This window comes from Gambusia affinis, linkage group LG20 (assembly GCF_019740435.1).
Source record: "Gambusia affinis linkage group LG20, SWU_Gaff_1.0, whole genome shotgun sequence".
In the NCBI taxonomy this organism is placed as follows: domain Eukaryota; kingdom Metazoa; phylum Chordata; class Actinopteri; order Cyprinodontiformes; family Poeciliidae; genus Gambusia; species Gambusia affinis.
This window is the reverse complement of record NC_057887.1, coordinates 17,343,839-17,363,411: the sequence shown is the minus strand read 5'-3', so window position 1 is coordinate 17,363,411 and position 19,573 is coordinate 17,343,839. Positions and strand designations below refer to the sequence as shown.

General features: G+C 36.2%; 2 protein-coding genes across 2 annotated transcripts; one reads left to right on the top strand and one right to left on the bottom strand.

The window, feature by feature from the left end:
* Positions 1-350: 350 nt before the first annotated feature.
* Positions 351-4,984, bottom strand: ghitm (growth hormone inducible transmembrane protein). The gene is made up of 8 exons (XM_044103151.1): positions 4,877-4,984; positions 3,727-3,888; positions 2,992-3,100; positions 2,868-2,912; positions 2,711-2,763; positions 2,479-2,603; positions 1,253-1,341; positions 351-830 (listed from the first exon to the last, which is right to left on the bottom strand). The coding sequence occupies exons 2-8, from the start codon at positions 3,856-3,858 to the stop codon at positions 658-660; spliced, it is 726 nt and encodes a 241-aa protein (XP_043959086.1). The 5' UTR covers positions 3,859-3,888; positions 4,877-4,984; the 3' UTR covers positions 351-657.
* An 858-nt stretch (positions 4,985-5,842) lies between these two features.
* Positions 5,843-15,214, top strand: LOC122823350 (carbohydrate sulfotransferase 3-like). Its single transcript, XM_044102857.1, has 3 exons — positions 5,843-6,121; positions 11,702-11,920; positions 12,478-15,214. Exons 2-3 carry the CDS (start codon positions 11,841-11,843, stop codon positions 13,691-13,693), a joined length of 1,296 nt encoding a protein of 431 aa, XP_043958792.1. The 5' UTR covers positions 5,843-6,121; positions 11,702-11,840; the 3' UTR covers positions 13,694-15,214.
* The last annotated feature ends 4,359 nt before the right edge of the window (positions 15,215-19,573 follow it).

Below are 19,573 nucleotides of genomic sequence, written 5' to 3'. Positions count from 1 at the left end.
GTGGAAATGTTTTGTGCATGTCAGCTGTTAACGTTCATCATGTGCTTTGTTTGAAAAAAATCACTTCAAAAAGAAAAAATGTAAAGAATCAGACAGAAACATCTTGCAGAAAAGTTATTTTAAACTGTTTTATTAATTGGTGTTGAAATAGCTTCGTGTTATTTATAAACATAAGAACTAATGTCACTTATTCACCATGAAACTGAAGTGACATAACAGTGAATGCTTAGTCAGAAACATACACCAGTCAAGCCATTGTTCTAATGTGGAATGGAATAGCAGGTTGTTGAATGTTATCAGTGGCTTCGAACTTTAAAAATGTCCTTTTAAGAACGTGAACACATTATTATGTTGTAATCAAAATACATAAATTTGTCTTCTTGATTTGAAGTATCACCATGCAGCTCAGAATCCCATCCCTATCTTCAAAATTTTTCCAGAGCCTTTGTTATCATCTACCAGCCCCATAAGATTTGTATTTAAAGGATAACACTTGTATGATGACTGGAAACTTTGTTTAGTTCTGTGGAAAGAAAAGTAAAACTCCAGCGGATGTCTACTTCCGTTTGCCGCCACCGCCGCCAGCCAGGATCATCACCAGCCTTGCAGAAAAAAAAAAAAAAAAGAAAAAAAAGAAAGATAAACAACAGAAATTACTCACGCATTTATGGGGTCATATTTCTGTGCAGCATAAAGTGGGTGTGTCTCCGCTCTCTTAATGACCTTCTGTGTGTCGTAAAGGAGGAACATGCTGAAGAGAACAAGGCCTCCGTAGACAGCGACAGAATACAGGCCTGCTCCAAATGCTGAGGTGGGTGGCAGAAACATAGCAGAAGAATCTGTTCAAGGGTAACACCGGAAATGAGACTTCTATAAAAATTTTTTTTGATTTTGTCACGACTCATGTGATGGACTTAATAAAGAATATACCGAATATAACATTCTTGATCTGCGTGCTGTGTGGTGGAAAACTAACATTGTACATAATCCTCAAAACACCATTAATACTTATAGCAACATTTCATTTTAAACTATATTTTGAATTAGATATCAGATATTTTTTCTTTGGGCACATCACTGCTAAATGTTAATGTGTATAATAGGTTTTCAGTAATATAACAAGAAGGATTAATAAAGTTGATAGAATTTTAAAAAAGGCTGACAAGATTAATTAATTAACCTTCAGCCTAAATGTTCAATAACTTGTAGTTACCATTCTACGCAATATCCATGAGTCCATTTTAAGTGTACTAACCAAGAGAGGAGGCGAATACCACTCCAAAGCCGACAGCAAGCGGACCTCCCATGTTGAGGAACTTCACAGCAGCAACAAAACACATTCTTATTAAAAAAAGGAAACTTGGGTGTGTCTGCCTGAGCAGAGTCTGACTAATTAACCAGCTAAAAATACAGGTGTTGGTGTTTTACTTTTTTAACAAAAAACATTTTTCATTTGTGCAGAACACTAAAAAGTTATAATATTCTGCTTAAATACTTGAAAACTACTTGCTAAAATTAGCTGGCATTATATGCAATAATTCTACTTAGGTCTATAATAAAAATCCTGGTAAGAATAAAAAATATAAAGTAAAATTACTGTAACAAATAACATGTTTAGTTTTTATTTCCTGTTTTTTATTAATAAAGTAGTACAATGAAACCATAGTACTTTAACTCAAAGTGATCATAGTATAAGAACTATTAGAACTATTATTTTACCAGCTTATACTTTACAACAAACTGAACTGCAAATGTTTAACAAACATATCTGCATTTATTGCTTTTTTCCCCCTTCCTTTATTGCCCTCTGGTGCTTAACTAAAGTAATTGCATATCTGAAATTACAATTCACATGAAAAATCTTGTTTTTTAATCAACTTTACTGCTTTTTTTTCCAACGATGGCAATTTTAATTGAGCATAGGTTGCTATGAAGAATGTTATAATGAAATAGAAATAAAAGTTGTTTATAGTGAATGAAATTGTACGTTGTCACAAAAAAAAGCACCTTGTTTTAAGTCTGCCACAAAATTGCATACCACCAACAATTTAAAGACAAGGCAGCTAATATTTTAACTCATTCTGAGTGAATTTGAACATCAGAATTGATACATTAAGCGGGGCAGTCCTGTCAAAGGAACCAGCTGTAGGTAAAATGGTAAGATGAAGACTTTTGGATGCAGGTTAGGGGTAAAGAAACTACTCCAGTTCAAATAAAACATCAAAAACAAACAAATTCTGCAGGAAGTACCAGGACTGGACTGCAATGCACAAGGCTGAAGGTATTCTCTTAAATGCATTTAGGCTCCTTGGGACGTATGGAAAAACAACTGTCCAGATTTAAAAAGGTAAGAGCTACCTTGAGTCCTGCAGCCTTTTGTTTGTATTTACGTGTGGGTGTCTAATAACATCAAAGTAATGAAGTTTGTGAAAGACATTCGGTCATTCCTAAAACTTTTGGTCATAACTTTAAGAAAACATGTCATGTAGCAAACCTGCATGCAGCATCCAAGCCAGATGTTTGGGTATCGGGCTGTGCTCGTATGAGATGGATCGAACCAGCATCCCTGCTCCAATCATTGCTGCAAAAGTTGCTCCGATTGCCTGGTAAATAAAGAACAGGCATTACATTAAACTAGAAATAACAACTGTTACCCAAATTAATTTAAAATTAAAACAAAAAGGCTTAAATGTTCAGCTACAAAACTCACCATCCAGGACCCCCTCATCATCAGACCCATCAGCGCCGGGTTCCTGCTAACAGCTACCCTTCACATACTGAGGCCAGATCCTAAATGGAGTGGAAAACGAGCCTTAGAAAGTACAAGTGTAGCAGCCCTCATCATCAGAAACATCCTTGTCACTCACATTGATTTCTCAGAGTTAGTGGAGCGATGACAGCACCCATCACACCTTTTCAACAAAGAAAGAAAAGAAAGCAACAAAAAAAAATTACAAAGATTAATAATATATATGTATATTTATGTAAAGCAATCACTTTTGATGGCTGTGTCAGTTGCTGGTTCAAAAGCTGCTTCCTTCAGCTGCTCCCTGCTGGTTTTTGCTCGGCGGAATCCAAATCTGGCCTTTGAGGCATAACCCTTTGGACAGAGAAAGAAATTTGTACTTGTAAATGCTGTTTTCTAATTGGAGTTTAACTATTAACTTTCAGCTTACATGTAAGTCAATAAAAGTCAACAGCAAAACATCCCATTTTATCATATATGAAATCTATTAACCCAATATAAACCAGTAAACACAATCAGTGTGCCATAATAAATAAACTGTACTCAAACATATAGTGTCAAAAAAGGCTAAAGAATATCCAAAGATTTAATCACTTAACCCTAACTTACTTACTTACTGTACCTATAAAGGTAATAAAGCTTATTTGTGAAGTTTATAGGGGTTTCCAAATCCTTTAATATTTTGAAGTAGCACATCATGATGACAGACAGAATGTTTACTACATATTAGGCTGTTGAGTATATTTAAATCGGTCAATTAATGATGAATATTACAGATACTGATATTGCAATGATGCTATATTTTCAATATACTGTGCAACCCTACGTAAGATGCACAAAAGTTCACAATGTCAATAGGGAACAGTATTGTGTCGCCTTATGCTTCCTTCAAATCGATACAATTCAGCAAACAATGAACATAGAGGGACATTAGAGATTATGGATGTTTATTAACCAAGAGTTCAGAACCTATACAGTACCTGCTGTGACCTGAGGAGGGGTGGGCAGGCCTTCAGGGTGGGCGCTCTCAGGGCCGATGAGCCCTGTGACAGCACAGGACGGAGCCCGACTAACGGGAGACTCTTCAGGCATGTCAGCCTTGCCACCAACATGTTTGCAATTTCCTTCTACTCTGTAGTGACCTGAAACACACACAGACATACACACAAGTGTCATAAATATTTATTTATACTTTTCTACGTATTTGATTAATTTAGCAATGTTAAAAAAGCTTATATTTTTATCTATCTTATCTAGGTTTTTCCATCTATTTTGCAATTTATATAGAATTTAATCTTTGAATTACTATGCTTACTATATATGTTTTGCATTTTTTAAAACTTATAATTTCTATATTGAAGATGATTTTTCCTACAATTCCTTGAATATAATTTTTTTAAAATTAATTTCAACCATAGTGTAACCTTTGTACAACACTTTATATTACAGATATCCAGATGAAAAGTGCTCTACAAATAAGATGCATGGTCATGACATGATGTTTTGTGTCAATCCCCAACAAAGGCCTGTTTGTTGTGTTTAAGAACCATTTGCTTTAAAATAAAACTCACAACAAACAGGAAAAAATATATATATATTTAAACATATTTACTTGCAATAGTTTATTATTATTTATCAAAAATGTTTTATGTTACAACCATTTTTAAAAATAAAGAGTCAAAAAGCTGCTTTCCGATGATAAATTGTTAACAAAAAGAGAATATACAAGCTTACTACATTTTGGAGGGCCAAAGACAAATGCTAACGAATCAAATCAGTGGATTTGTGGTATATTTAAGCACTTGAAAACACAAAAACTTAGAATAACAAGTTACTTAAAAAGACTACAAGGAAATGAAACGTTTTCTCGAACCCTAAATTGATATATCTGTCACAGCAACATACCTAATTATAAGGGTATTGCCCGTTAAATAAAAAATACAGAACCAGTTATTTAATTCAGTCAGGTAGCTAACGTTAAGTAGCAATGTTTAGCTGCGTAGAGGATGCCTGAAACATTTCTGAGATTAACCTGATTTACAATGATGAAACTAAATAAGTCAGTTAGCAAACAGAGGAAGATATTTCGCAAAGACAAAAATTCTTAAACACCAATTGAAGGCTTCTTACCGAGAGAAACGTCCGAGGTTCACCTTCCTTGTTGGAAATGCGCGAGTCTCTGACGCAACTATTTTGCAACGAGCTGATAGACCTTCCGGAAGATTCTGGATTCTGCGTCATCACCGAGCGACGGAATATCAATTGTAGTTCCAAATTGTTAAGCTTTTTAATCGTAGGATTACGAAATAAAGAAGCATATAAACACACTTAAACGCTTCAAAAGCACCCCGTGTCTTTGCCAAACGTTTTTTGTTTATTTTAAATGTAAAATAGTTTATGTAATCCAAAAAACCGAAATTAGATTGTTGCATCATGTCGTTCTGTTTGGTAATATAATTTATAAGTACTCGGTGGTTGGTAAAGTATCCCGAAATTTTACTGAAGTAGTAGGAACACTGTTGCAGCATATGTTACTCAAGTAAATGTAAGAGGTTGTCATCAAAAAAATTAGTAAAAAGAATGAGTAAAAAGTATCAAAACTGATCAGCTGCTAACTGATCAGAACATCTGATTTAGTACTTAAAAATTCTGTCAACATATTATGTGCAGATTCGGGAATTTTTAAGACCAACGTGAAAAAACAATATAAATAATTTACATAATAGAAAAGGAAGGCTCAGCATATAGAAGAACATTAGAACAACAATGGCTGTGTTGACATGTTCCCCATAAGCTTTCAATAGTCTACATGCAACTAATAAAGGGGTATAATGCAGGATACACATTTCTCCACTAGATGGAGCCATTCTTCTACTGACACAAAAAATAGCCTCATTAAAAAGCCTGAATTTTTAATGTCAAAACTACATGGTAAACAAGTTTTAGGCGACAAACCTACACTCCCCCCCCCAGATACTAATAAGAATGTGCGTGTAAAGTTTATTTGACGAGTATTCAATTTGGTTCGATGTTTGGAATCGTTGATGGCGCGCCTCCTGCTTGAAGCTCCGCTCCTCTGTAACCAAAGTTGATTCCGTGCGAATCAGTGATCTGCAACTGTGCAGGTCTCATTCACTTACAGAGGATGCTCTCCCCACCAACTTGATCAACATGGTTTTATTGAACTCCCGTAATTTGCTTAGCGGAACTCCACCATATGCTCCTTCGTTACGAATGGATCGTTTTCTGTTGCAGAATTAAAGGCGCACTTTGAAAGTAATGGAATCAGTTTCCCTACCGAGTCGCACTTTGAGAAGAGGCTGAACAAGTGGAATGAAAGCGGGACGCCTTCCGACATCATATCTCATCATAATGGTTGGTTCTTAACAAGTTTGAGTTTGACTTTACTGATAGCAACGTGATGAACTGGAACAAGCTCAAAATTTACAATATATCTGAAACAGTAAAGTTACTCCAAATAAGACACTTGTGACTTTGCTCATGCGTCTTTTATTAAGACCGCATGGTTTAATTTGTTCTCATGACTTAGGGGGAGGATTCAGTCAGATTTATTTATCTGTAGTTTGTTTCTCCTGTAGACTTTTGCTTTCTAAATAATAATGTTGTTTATGCTTCTATAAATCAGCGCATGCAAGTGCTTTAAGTTTGCTGCGCTTTTTCAGCAACTTTTTCACACCTTCTCTCACCAGAACCACACGGTTTAATACATAAAACTGTGAATGGTATTTGTGTTCAACTTTGTTTACCACTGGATGAAATCGAGCGCTACCAATCGCTTTCTAATCCGTAAATGTGGCCAATCGTAATCACTGCAGAAATACAAATGTTTTATGGAGGGAGATTTGTGAACCAACAGCATCATGAAAAGCAGGGTTAGGATATAAAACAATACCCCAACTCTTTTAACACTTGACTCTAGAAATAAGATTATGGCACAAACAAAAACGTACTGACACATGAGTCCTTTATTAAGCTTACAAGTTAGGCAAGAGGAGCATTATTCAGAGAAACTGCCAATAGGTCTATGGTAACTCTGGAGAAGCTACAGAGATCCACAGCACAGGTGGAATAAGATGTTGGTAGGGATACTATTTGCCATGCTCTCCATAGAGATTACCTTTTAGTGTCAGACAGAAATTCATTGCTAAGAAAAAGCCATAGGACAACTACTCTGCAGTTTGCCTTAAGCGACAGGGGAACAGCAAATATGTGGAACAAGATGTTTTGGTCTGATGAAATCAAAATTGATCATGTGTGGCAGAATAGAAACAGACCCTTCTGCCAAACAAGGGGGTGATAGAATTATGTGGTAGAGATGCATTTATTTTTTTTTATGGACAGGGAAGCTGCTCTAAGTTTGTGGAAAGATGGTTGAGCTTAAAAATAGAGCATTCTCAAAAGAAAATCTGCAAAGACAGGGCAAGTCTACCAGCAAGACAGTGACATGACACACTCAGCCAAATCAGCAACAGAAAAGTTTAAAACAATACATTTCCCTGTGTTTGAATATATCTTAGTCAATTTCACGCAGCTATTCCTAACTAAGAATCTGTGGACATGAAACAAGAACAAATGTGTTTTCACATTCCCTTTATTCAGTCTAACATGCAATCTTTTGAAAGCCATGTGCAAATATTGTACCAATCGTTTTAGTTTTGCCAATGCCTTTACTTGTTATATATTTTATTTAACAGCTAGGCTTACCAGTTTTGTTTATGTGTGGAAGGCTTATAAAAAATATGCCCTGTTCATATACAGAGAACTGGTGGTTTATTTTGTTGACTACTGAGCACAAAAATTGAAGCAATGGCAGTACCAAAAGCTATTGAATATACTCAATATTTATCAAGATACTTAAATGTGGCAAAAAATAATAACAATCTTTTTCTAATAGCAGTTTTAAGCTAGCTGTACTACATCTCTAAAAGTAGCTTACACATAAACATAAATAAGTAAAATTTATGTTTCGCTTCAATTAATTTGGAATCTGTGAAAAAAATTATTTGCATGTTCTCTCATCAATAAAAACTATTAAAAAAAATCTGTTATTAAATTAAGTTTCTACAACTTTCCGCCACCAGAAAGTGGAGTTGTGAGTGATGACAATTTGTGTTCCAATACTGAACTTGTTAATTGAATAGAAAACAGTGAAACTGACAAAACATATGCAACCAAACAACAACTTAAACCCATGGGAAATCTAGATATTTTAAAAACTAAAATGAAAAACAATGCATGAAAACAACACAATAACACATTATTTCAGGAGACAATACTTTCCACATCAAATTTATTTGACATAAATATTTTGAAAGCAAAATATAAAGAAGCTAATATGTATTGGAGAGTAAATCTATTATTACCATTCACTGTTCACTATATGTTCACCTGACCTCCAAGTGGTACAGCAGACTCAGCAGACAGTTTAGTGTTCAGTCAAAACATGTTTATTCTTCATTCACTGAAGCAAATAGAGCTATGTAGAATATTCAGAAATCTTACTCAAGTAAGAGAAGTGTTATTTCCAAATATTTTTTTACTCAAGTGAAAGTAAAATGTGTGGCTTAAAACTAGTCCTAGAAGTATATTTTTTTCAATAAGCTACTAATTTTAACATATGAGAGAAAAGTGTGAATAAAAGATCATCCCTATTTATGCTTCAACTCATATGTCCTTAAGTCTTATCTGATCTTGAACAAAATAAAAATAAGGCATGAAACTACATGCCAGTTTTCATGCATTTGATGGAGAAGAGAAAAATTCTGACTTTTATGTATTTGACTTCCAAATCACCAATCAGAAACGATCATGAAAAATATAATCCTTGATTCTCACGCCTGGCCAATTTTATTTGTGCAGATCTCTAATGTATGTTAAAGATTTTTTTGTACTCTTTGTAAATAGGCCCTATTTGTATGCAAAGCCAAATTTCATAGTTGCAGTACAGTCACATGCAAAACAGGCTTGGATGACTGCTGCTTAATTTGTCTCCACATAAGATTTACATTAAATAAGAGGCAGCTATTAAAGGCATTTTGTAACAAGATGATAAATGGTGCACAAGCGATTTTGTTATGAGCAGATGATCAAACGTGTCATATGCCTCACTGGTTTGTGAATATTCACGAATGTCAGCTCAAGTGTTTTTTTTCTCCCTTTACACAGCAGATGCAATAAACTGAGATAATTGGTGTACATCTAATTTACTATATAAATGACAAAACATCTGACTACTTATTTACTTGATGAATTGTTGACATGAAAATTTTTTTCCCCTGAAATTATATGTGGATAAAAATGCACATTTAGCTTTGCACAAAGCTGTCAAAAAAGCTTGCAGGATTTGTCAATAACTATCTTCTTGGGTCTTTTTGGTCTGTTACTTCGCTCAGGTGCTGTTATTTAGTACATGAGAGGGCGAGATAAAAGTGGAAATTCTCTCAGATGTAATGTAACTTTGCTCCTACAGACTGTCGTTTTTCAGTTGAGGCAGATTATGCATGAGTTACGACATCCAAGATCTAAGCCCCTGATGGTGTGACGTGTAAATGACCAAGCAGTTTGTGTTCTGCTGCCTCACCCCAAAAGCAGGGTTCAGAGTCACTCCCGTGTAAAGACTCCTTTGTGGTCGTGGCATGCGGCAAGGCAGTGTAGACCTTTCCTTCCAATGAAAGCGCGTCTCATTGCACGGTTCACCTTTTTCATTACATACTTTTCCACGTCAACAGGGCTTTCTCTCTGTCTCTACTGGAGCAGCAAAACTTCCTGTTCCCACTCAGAGAATTTCACAGGCACCGTCCAACCATTCCCTGTGTTTAGACTGCAGTCATTTGGACCTGCTTCTGTGCTCGCAACTGGCCGGGGCAGAGGTCACAGCGGGATGTGAGAAGTGAAATGCGGCTTCTGTTAACACAGAAACCTGGAGGCACTCAGAGTTCAATACAATTCAAAAAAGAGAATGGAAACTCTTATGTGGAAATGTAGGAGGTGGTTTCAAGTTGCATTGTTGATTAACAACAGCAGTTTGTCAGTGCGTCGTCATGCTGTTTCATTAAGTGTGTTTGTGTAGTTAATACACAAAAATGAGGAAGGTAGGCAAGCATCTGCTTCACCATTTACCATTTTTCAGGGCAAAATGCCTTTTTATAAACCTTTAGTGCCCCTGATTAATTCAAAATTTAACAAAATATTGAGACAAATAAACAGCAAGCCTGGAAGACCTATAGAAAAATAGTCAAATATCTTTCAAAATTAAATAGGTTAATATTTATAGACCATTTTTTACTGAAGAATCCTTAAAGCGCATGCTTTTTATGAGAAATGTAGTTGCGATCAAATACATATAGCTTTTTTATTCTTTGGAGCATTCTGATTTATTGTCAGTGCTCTAGTACTACACTAAGAGTTTTGATACTGACTATAACATATAATGTAACACAAGACACAAAAGATATGATAAGATTAATAATTACAAGTCATATATTTTTTGAGAAACAATAATAATAAAAAAACTAATTAATTTAAAAAATCTGTACATATATATAGGTAAAAATGACAAATCAAGATACAGATAAAGAGAATATGATTTTGTGGACAAAATCTAAATAAATAGAACATACATTGCATAACACACTGAGCACACACACAGTGAGAAATGGTCATGACAGTATCATGCTTTCTTTCACTGAGACTGGGAAGATGATGGGAAGATGACTGATAAAGGATTATCCTGAAAGAAAACTTTTTGTATTTTTAAAAGCTGCAAATTGAGACATTTTGTTTACATTTGAGGAAAAACGAAACAAAACTGTATGTTCTGATAAGGTGCCCCAGTATGTATTTATGTCCCTGATTGTCAGGGCTACACTAAACACTTAAGATTAGCAAAGGATCTAAGATGCGCTGTAATTATGTTTGAAGTAAACCAGTATCATTCTTTCAAAAATGAGCAGTAGGTTAGCAAATAGCTGCCATTAAATCCGCCCTTTTCTTCATTTAACTACCAACCATCTTCAGTCTAATGACTTATAAAAGTCACGTGTGGCCTCCAGGTTGAAAGCTCTACAATTTATGGTGCTGTGACAACCAGGCCTTCCCTTTCAATTTCAGCACAGCACAGTTTTAATTCTCAGCATCTGGGCCTGTGCAGTCTAAACAGGTTAGTTGCTCAAAGTCATTCAATGAGGATCATTGTTCACAATATGTTCTCTCAGTGTTAGCAAAAATGAGGAGCTGTAACTTTGGACTTCAAGCTGCTCTGTTGCCTACGTCTGCGGGTGGTAGACAGTATCACTTAAAGCCCGACAACCCATGAGTTTTTTTTGGCAAGGAGCTTCGTAGAAGTGGGATAACAGTTTAATTGGAAAGATTGTGCTTGATTGCAGCCTGTCACTCATATTTTACTCCGCACTCGGTTGTTTGTCTGCTCAGTTTTTTAAAAGAACTTCTAGGCATGACTAACTCATAAATATAGTGTCTCTATGTGCCCCAGCCCTCAGTCTGGCATGGTGGGTGGGCATGTTTCTAAAATGCACTGGTGCACTTAAAGATAACAAGGACTTCCTCATAGCAAGGAATGGCTTATATCTGAGACTAACAATGTGTTATGTTTTGTTTTTTTTACTTTTTACCTTATTATATAAAATGCTTTTGTGCTTTAGTAAATGTCTGAAACTTTCTTCTTTTGCAAAGAAGAGATACACTGCGATGCACACTTACAAAAATTAGGGAAGCAAGATTTATCGGAACGCAAAAAGGCTTCGTGTTACCGTTCTTGTGACTCAACATCACACTGCATTTTTATGTCCATGCGATAGCATCAACTTCCCCCTACTATATAAATATATCTAAAACACAGAGGTGTTTTTCACAACTGCCTGTCTTCAAATGTGCAACATACGACGCTGACAGACTGATGTTGATTTCATTTTACAGGAGGAGACATTGCCTACATGTGGGAACACAAATAACTGGAGCGCTCCTTAAGAAGGTGGCTGATGACCTGAAAGATTGGCAGAACCCATTTGGAAGCAGTGTGTAAAAAAAATACATCTAGACACAGCCACGTCCGAGAATGAGGATCAAATACACAATACCCATTGTCTTCTTTGTGGCACTTGTTATCATTGAGAAGGAAAACAGGATCATCTCGAGGTGAGTTCAATGTACTCGTGGTAAACCTGTTTCATTCCAAATTTGTTATCGCATCTTGTCCCGTCTTACTTCCATTTCATGTCTGGAAACAAAATATTTTGTGTCATTGTTCTTGAAAGCTTTCATAATTACAAAGACAAATGTTTATAAAAATGCTCAAATCTCATGTCTATTTTAATTCCAGTATACAACTGATGATATTATGATATTTCTGGAGAATAAAAGTGTAGCCCCATGATCAACAAATGGGACAGTTGACTTTTATGATCAAACATCCTTGAAGCAGATATTAATTACTGGAGTCAGATTTATGACTCCAATAATTAATATCCACTATAAGGAACAGATAATGAGTAGGAGAGAAAGAGAAAGCTATATAAAAATTGATTCATGAAATGCCAACAGGTATGCCTCAGCAAAGTTTTAAAATGAAAAGCACCACTCCGTTTTATTTCTAGCAAATTAGGTCTTTGAAACTCTTTCACTGCAACTGCAAGTGTTATGTTAAGCAGAAAACTGTATTTAAATTTTAAAACTATGATTTTTCATATTTTTAGGGTGTCAGATAAGCTCAACCTGAAGCAGACCCCCCGAACTCCTCTACAGCCTGGTGCTTTCTCCCACTTAGCACTGAAGCACAATGTGTCCTTCCCCGCACTCAGCAAAGATTTCAAGGTGATGAAGCGGCGCCTAGAGAACTACAGCGAACACCAGGAGAGACCAGCAAAAGGAAGGAAACATGTTCTCCTGTTGGCCACCACCAGGACTGGATCCTCATTTGTAGGCGAGTTTTTCAACCAGCAAGGTGACAACATGTTTTACCTATTCGAGCCTCTGTGGCATGTGGAGAAGATGTTGACATTGGACACTGGAGGTACCAATGCTACTGCGTCGGCCAAGGCATACCGTGACGTTCTCCAGCAACTTTTTCTGTGCGACTTCTCCCTGCTGGAAAGCTTCATCGACCCGCTCCCTGTGAACCACATAACCACTAGCCTCTTTCGCAGGGAGTCCAGCAGCTTTCTGTGTGAGGAGCCCGTCTGCAGCCCTGTTGTCAAAGGTGTTTTTGAGCGGTACCGCTGCAAGACAAGACGCTGTGGGCCCCTGAATCTGACCATGGCATCAGAGTCCTGCCTTAAGAAGGATCACAAAGTCATCAAGTCTGTAAGGGTTCGGCAGCTTGAAAATCTCCGTCCACTTGCTGAGGATCCGCGTCTTGATATCAGATTCATCCAGCTGGTTCGGGATCCCCGGGCTGTGCTGGCCTCACGAATGGTTGCATTTGCTGCCAAGTATAAGAGCTGGAAGGAGTGGGCCCTGGGTGGGGACGGGCCCCTCAATGAGGATGAGGTGAAGAAGCTCAAAGGCAACTGCGACAATATCCGAATGTCTGCAGAGGTCGGTCTCAGGCAACCCCCGTGGCTGCGTGATCGGTACATGTTGGTGCGATATGAGGACATTGCTCGTTTTCCCATGAGGAAGGCAACAGAGATGTTCCGATTTTCTGGAATTCCTCTCACTCCTCAAGTGAAAGCCTGGATCCTGAAGAACACCCAGGTTTCTAAGGAGATCAGCGGGGTTTACTCTACCCAGAAGAAATCCTCTGAACAAGTAGAGAAATGGAGGTTCAGTCTACCATTCAAGATAGCTCAGGTTGTGCAGAGAGCTTGTGGGCCAACACTGAAGCTATTTGGGTACAAATTTGTGAACAGTGAAAAGATGCTGACAGACAAATCTATAAGTCTTATTGAAGATAAAGTCTTTAGGGCTTAAAATAATAATATAACAACAGTATGACAAAATGGAGGAATAAGGACAGTTTTTTTACTTTATTTTCTTGAAGTGAGGTTCAATGAAGTTATTATCAGTAATAATTTCCTTACCTGTAGTGGACTAATGTCATATTCTAGTGAGTTTGCAGGAAGACAGATGGGATAGAGTCATTCAAACAGATCACGTTTTAGATCATTTTAACAATATAAAAACTTAAAATGTTTAGATATGTGAATGGGTTAACCATTGTCAGGAGACTGCTATTAAAGTTGTAAAGTGTAGATGGTTGATGGTTAATATAAAAGCATCAGATCCATTGGACAGAACCATTATTATTGAGGATTTTAAATTGCTAAGATCATATAAAATGAGTAACTCTGGATAGCAATTAGCCTTCCACTGCTCATATAGTTCATATAATTTTCTGTTTATTGATGCTGCATATAACTTATGGCCTTATGACATCATCACAAGTAAGGGAACATTATTCTATTTTTATACTTAATTTTTAATTTTTTTATTGTGTTTTTATAAATAACTTTGCCGAACCTCACTTAAAAAAAAATCCTTTAAAATCTGTTTGCATTGATTATATTTATTACGATTAGTTCTTGTAAAACAGATAGTCTGTTTTCATTTTTTTAATGATTTAACATAGTTTGAGGTCATTATTTATAGCCAAACTTTAAAGCTCAATAAAATACAGTTTAGCTCTTTTTGCACTCCAAACTGCTGCAACCCATTGTCTGCTTTTTGTTCGGAAAGACCAAATTTTATAGCTGTGGCTTTGTGAACAACAATGAGCAGCTTGACTAAAACACTTCCAGGAACCTCCACTCATTGTTTTTTCAGAAGTTTTTTTTCTGCAGGAACAATAAGAATTATGATTGCACCAAAGACACACAAAAATTAAATTCTGTTGTATTACAGGGTCTTTCCATGCAATAGTTCGTCTTTTGAATTTGGGAAGTAATCTCTCATGAAAATGTGCCTGTTTGTTCCTTTTGTCTAAACTGTCTGAATCTGCTAATTTTGCACCCTTGCAGAAGTTACTGTTTTACAAATCTGTATTTTAATTTTGTTGAAGAAACATTTCGTCACCTTCCTAAAATAACGGCTTATGTCTTTTTTTTTTTTGACAAACGTAACTTTGACAAAAAAAAATAAAAAAAATCTCTCCTTTTTTATTGCCAAAAGATGATTTAGGGAAACACCCACTTTTGGCAAAAAAGAAAAATTAAATAAAAATACTTTTCAGAAAGGTGACAATATCATGCCACAAGCTGTTCAAAATGTTTGCTAGGTGGTAAAGATCACCTGAAGCAGATGTCGCCACTCTACTGTAAGCTAACATACCAACTGCAGCTGGTTTGCAGGATTGTGCAAGGTTTCTCAACAGGTCTCTGTCTGTTCACTCAGCTCTTTTGACAGGCGTTGATAAGAGGCCACAATACCCTGATCTCTATTGATGTGCTGATTCTTGCCTTTTGTCTTTAGCAATAAATCAACTTTTAAATTAAATGTGGGTTGTTGTTTTTTTTTTTTTTTGTAAATGGAAAAAAAAGAAGGAAAACAAACAAATAACCATAAAGAACAAACAAAAATAAACTGCAAACAGATACGGAAACAGTCTCCAGTCCTGACCACAGTAGCCTGGATGGGTTTCAAACTAGAAATTCTGTCCCAGACTTGCAGCTCCTGCCAACGCGTAGGGGTAGTATTTAATGAGACAAGCTGAGATTTTCGCTTGTTGCATCAGTAATTGACGGATGATTGATTGCCAAAAGCGAACATTACCACAGAATCCTTTCTTAATCAACTGAAGTCTTAACAATCTGTTTTATAGCACTAAATGAATTCACGATTGTTGGTTGTAAAACAGAACTGCCAACTGAATGGTGTGAAACACTAAACATTATTTTTAAATTCCTTTCAGACTGTGATGAAGTAACAGTGGTGACAATTTGACTGAAATGGATTAAAATTATTAAACAATATGTTCATAAAGCCTCATCTTTTCTGCAAGCAGCTCTATGTCAGTGAATAAGAAAATGATCAGAAAATAAAAATGTATTTTAGTTCAAAAGTAAAAAAAAAACATTCATATATTTTTATCATTGATTAGGCAATTTTTTATGATCATGGGATAAAGCTTACATTCTGTTTTCCAGATGTTTTCATAATTACGTATAGCCAACAAAAAGGGTTTTTAATGCAATGTCAGCCAACTGAAAATTAGATCTCCACACTGCACTGTATAGGTACTGAATACTTGATCAGGGCCTCTTTTGCATAAATTACTCCATCAGTGTGGAGAAAGCCTGGCGTGCTTTCATATTGGACATCAGGAATGGGTTAAACCAAGGACAAACTTATTCCAAATACAGCTGTCTGTGGTTGTTCTTGAAGCTCTGACTTCAGCTGGATTTTACGGCTCATTAAATTCCCTTAAATTCGTCAAAGATCTTTGCTTCACAATTGTTTGAGGATGCAGTCAACCCTGTTGCTTAAGCACCTTTTTCTACCACACTTTTTTCCTTTCACTCAACCTGAAATGCAGGCTCTGGTCTCCAATTGGAGGACGTCATTGACTATCTGCACCAGCTCTCAAGTCAGGACTTTTCCCTATGATTGAATTGGTCACAACATTTCTGTGTAATTTTTATAATTTGATACATTTCTGAGAAGCTGAATTTTGGGTTGTCATCTTGCTTTTAGTTTGTTTCTTGTCTTTCTTTGGATGGATTTTTACTGAAATGAAATTTTGTTGTGCTCCTGTAATATAACAAAATAGATATTCTGATTCTGATATAAGCTACAATAATCAAGAAGAGAAATAAATACTTGGAAAAAATTTATCTGTGTGTAATGAATTCATAAATATTAGTTGCACTTTTTTATTAAAATGCAGAAATAAATAATTTTACAATGACCATCATCTGGTCAAATAAATTATCCAAACACAAATTGTCTGGACAGTTTTTTATACAAACAAATTATCTTAAGGTTTGGTACTAAAAATGTCTGTGCTGTGATGGTGGGTGGAAAAGGTAAAATTATAACCAAAATAGCAAAAGTAAAACAAAAAAGCCAGTGAAAGGCTTGTTTATTGCCCCAAATTATTACAATAAATGAGCTGTGAAGAAAGCTGTGAACTGTGAAAACTCCCCTCCCTCCTCCTCTCCCCCTGTCTTTTTTTTTTTTTTTTTTTTTACTTTTTGTTCCATGTTTATCTGTGTTGGTTTAAAATCTGTTGCCAGTCTGGGTGTGGATGTGTCCTGTTGTTTTACTGTACAAATCACACCAATCATTTTCTGTTTTTAGTCTGTTTGTGTTGGCATTAGCCACAGAGAAACCACTAAATGCTGTCATCATCTGTACACATTTATACAAGTTTAGACTTTTAATATAAAGCATTAAATGTTCCCTTGTAAGGGCTTCCCAAAGTCAGAGGAATTCCTCACCATGTGACGGCTCCTCCAGTACACGTTTTGAGTCTCATTCACCACAAATAGGACTCAGTTGAGTAGGTTTTTAATCAAAAGATTTAAGAACAAACTACAACAAGAATCAAGCTACAATCTAATCAGTATGTATACCTGAGTTAAAACGATGGATTTAAATCATTCTCCTTTTTAATCCTTTACAAAAGCTAATGTTTGAGCTTTCAGCACCAAACCAGTTGAACAACTGCAGCAACAGCTGCCCTCACTGCCAGTGTGTTTACCACTGTGGGCCCAGCTATTTAAATCTCTCAACCCAGTAATTACCCCATCCTTACATATAGTGTGGTCTAAGCCATTTTAGTCCACCTGACCCCACCCGCATACACAACTGCAGCATTTATGCAGTCTTTCTCCATCTCCAATCCAGTTTTTTTCTCCTATTACACCAAAATGATTTATTTGATTTAACATCAAATAAATTTAACATCCATTCATTCACTGTTGAGCTTTGCAACTTGACAGCAGTGTCACTCAGAATCACAAATCACTGTCTGGTCTCAGTGGTTGCGCTATTTTTGAGGAAATAAAGTGTGATCCCAGGTCTTCAGCATCAGGAAAGAAATTGTTGCGAGAAGAGGCTCAGCATTCATAAACTCCACTGCTGTGACTTAATGTGGGATGTGTTGAGGGTGGAGTCGCTGCTTGGTTGGAGCAAATATAGAATAACCACTTTCTGCTGAATTAAAGCCTTCTCAGCCCCCCTCCTCAGCCATCAAATGAGGGCATTTAGGTAAACCACACCCTCCTGCCTTTTTATACGGCTCTCTGCCACATCAACCGTGAGCAGTTTGAAATATGCAAAACAGCCCAATCTGTGATAAACAGAGAAAACTGAGGTGATTCCAACACGTCTCAGAGATGCACATAAAACTTATGCCGCTGCTAGAGATAATGATGGCTGAAGAGAGGAGATAAATCTAAATACACGGCAAATGATCACATACTGAGGAATGCAATTCATAAAGCTCAAGTTGTTGCATGCAATAATGAGTGACTGCGATAGACGCAGAAAGTGAAATTTACACCCCAGACTCACAGCAATAAATTGAGAAAAACAGAGAAAAATTGAGCAGTTCCGTCACCTAAAAGTAGTGTTTTGTTTTATGTAACTCTTTGATGGGAGTTTTTTAGCCAAACATAACCTCTGTTCAGACAGCTGCCTATGTTTTGACAATTATTTGATTTAGTTATGTTAATGATGCAATTCTTTTTTGCTGTCATGCTTTCTACAAGACAAATGAACACAACCTGTGTTTTAGGAAACTAGAAACAGCTGATGTACTAGATGTTTTAAAAGCAAATATGAACTTCTCAATTATCTTCTATCCAGTGCCTGTCAAGATTCTCGGGTATTAGGGTTATTTAGGTTTCAGAGTTCCTGTTTTCACAGCTTGTTCTTGTGTTCCTTCTGAATAGTTTCTCTAGCTTATTCCTTAGGTTATGTTATTCTCTTTCTGTTTCATTTCAGTCAGTTTTATTACATGTTCCTTTTATCCCTTGCTCATCAAGTTTGTTTATGCCTAGTTTCATAGTTTATTCTTGAGCCTTGATTGTTTTTATTTTTCCCCTTGGCATTACTCCTGTCATGTTCTTTTAAAGTTAGTGTCTTGTTTTGGTTTTTATTCTATTTGTTCTCTACACTGTTGTCTGGGAGGTATTGCTATGTTTCCTTATGTTCATTTTCTTAGATTACTCTCAGGCCAGTTTCACCTTTAGATTCTTATTTTGTCTCAGTTCAGCTCCTATGTCTCTCCAATTACACCCAATGAATCCACATGTGTAATCCCATCTCAGATATAATAATACTTGCCTGTTTCTTCAGCTATTTAAGTTCCTGGCTGGATTCTCTGTTTTGTTTTGTTCTGTTTAATCCCATGGTTGTGTAATCTAATTAAGTTTTGCCTTTTTAAAAGAAATCATCACCATGTCACACTTCAGCAGTCCTTTGCACACTGGCTCAGCAAGAACTTCCATGACGTCGTATTCACATCCCTTAAACATTTGCACATATTGCATTGTTACAACCATAAACCTTCGTACAGTTTCTTGGAATATTATGTGATACACCATTAAAACAAAAAACAAAAAAAATGTACACATAAAAATCTAAGACATGCACTTGCCTTTCTGTTAATTCTCCTTGAATCAATAGCTTTTGCTCTAATGACAGCTTTGGGAGACATCTCTACAAGCTTTGCACGTCTGGAGTCTGACATTTTGACCTATTCTCATTTGCAAAATAGTTAAAGCTCACTTCAATTGGATGGCAAGCAACTGCCAACAGCTTTTTTCAACTCTTGCCACAGATATATATCTCATGTTTTGTATTGTTGTCATGTTGGAATGTGAACCTCCACTTGCTATTTTAATACAC

Bases quoted from the DNA above. Each gene is read 5' to 3' on its own strand.
- LOC122823350 (XM_044102857.1), top strand. From the start codon at position 11,841: ATGAGGATCAAATACACAATACCCATTGTCTTCTTTGTGGCACTTGTT. The intron at 11,921-12,477 runs GTGAGTTCAATG...TCATATTTTTAG, and splicing joins GAAAACAGGATCATCTCGAG to GGTGTCAGATAAGCTCAACC.
- ghitm (XM_044103151.1), bottom strand. From the start codon at position 3,858: ATGTTGGTGGCAAGGCTGACATGCCTGAAGAGTCTCCCGTTAGTCGGG. The intron at 3,101-3,726 runs GTACTGTATAGG...CTCTGTCCAAAG, and splicing joins CCCTCCTCAGGTCACAGCAG to GGTTATGCCTCAAAGGCCAG. The intron at 2,913-2,991 runs GCTTTACATAAA...TTTGTTGAAAAG, and splicing joins CACAGCCATCAAAAGTGATT to GTGTGATGGGTGCTGTCATC.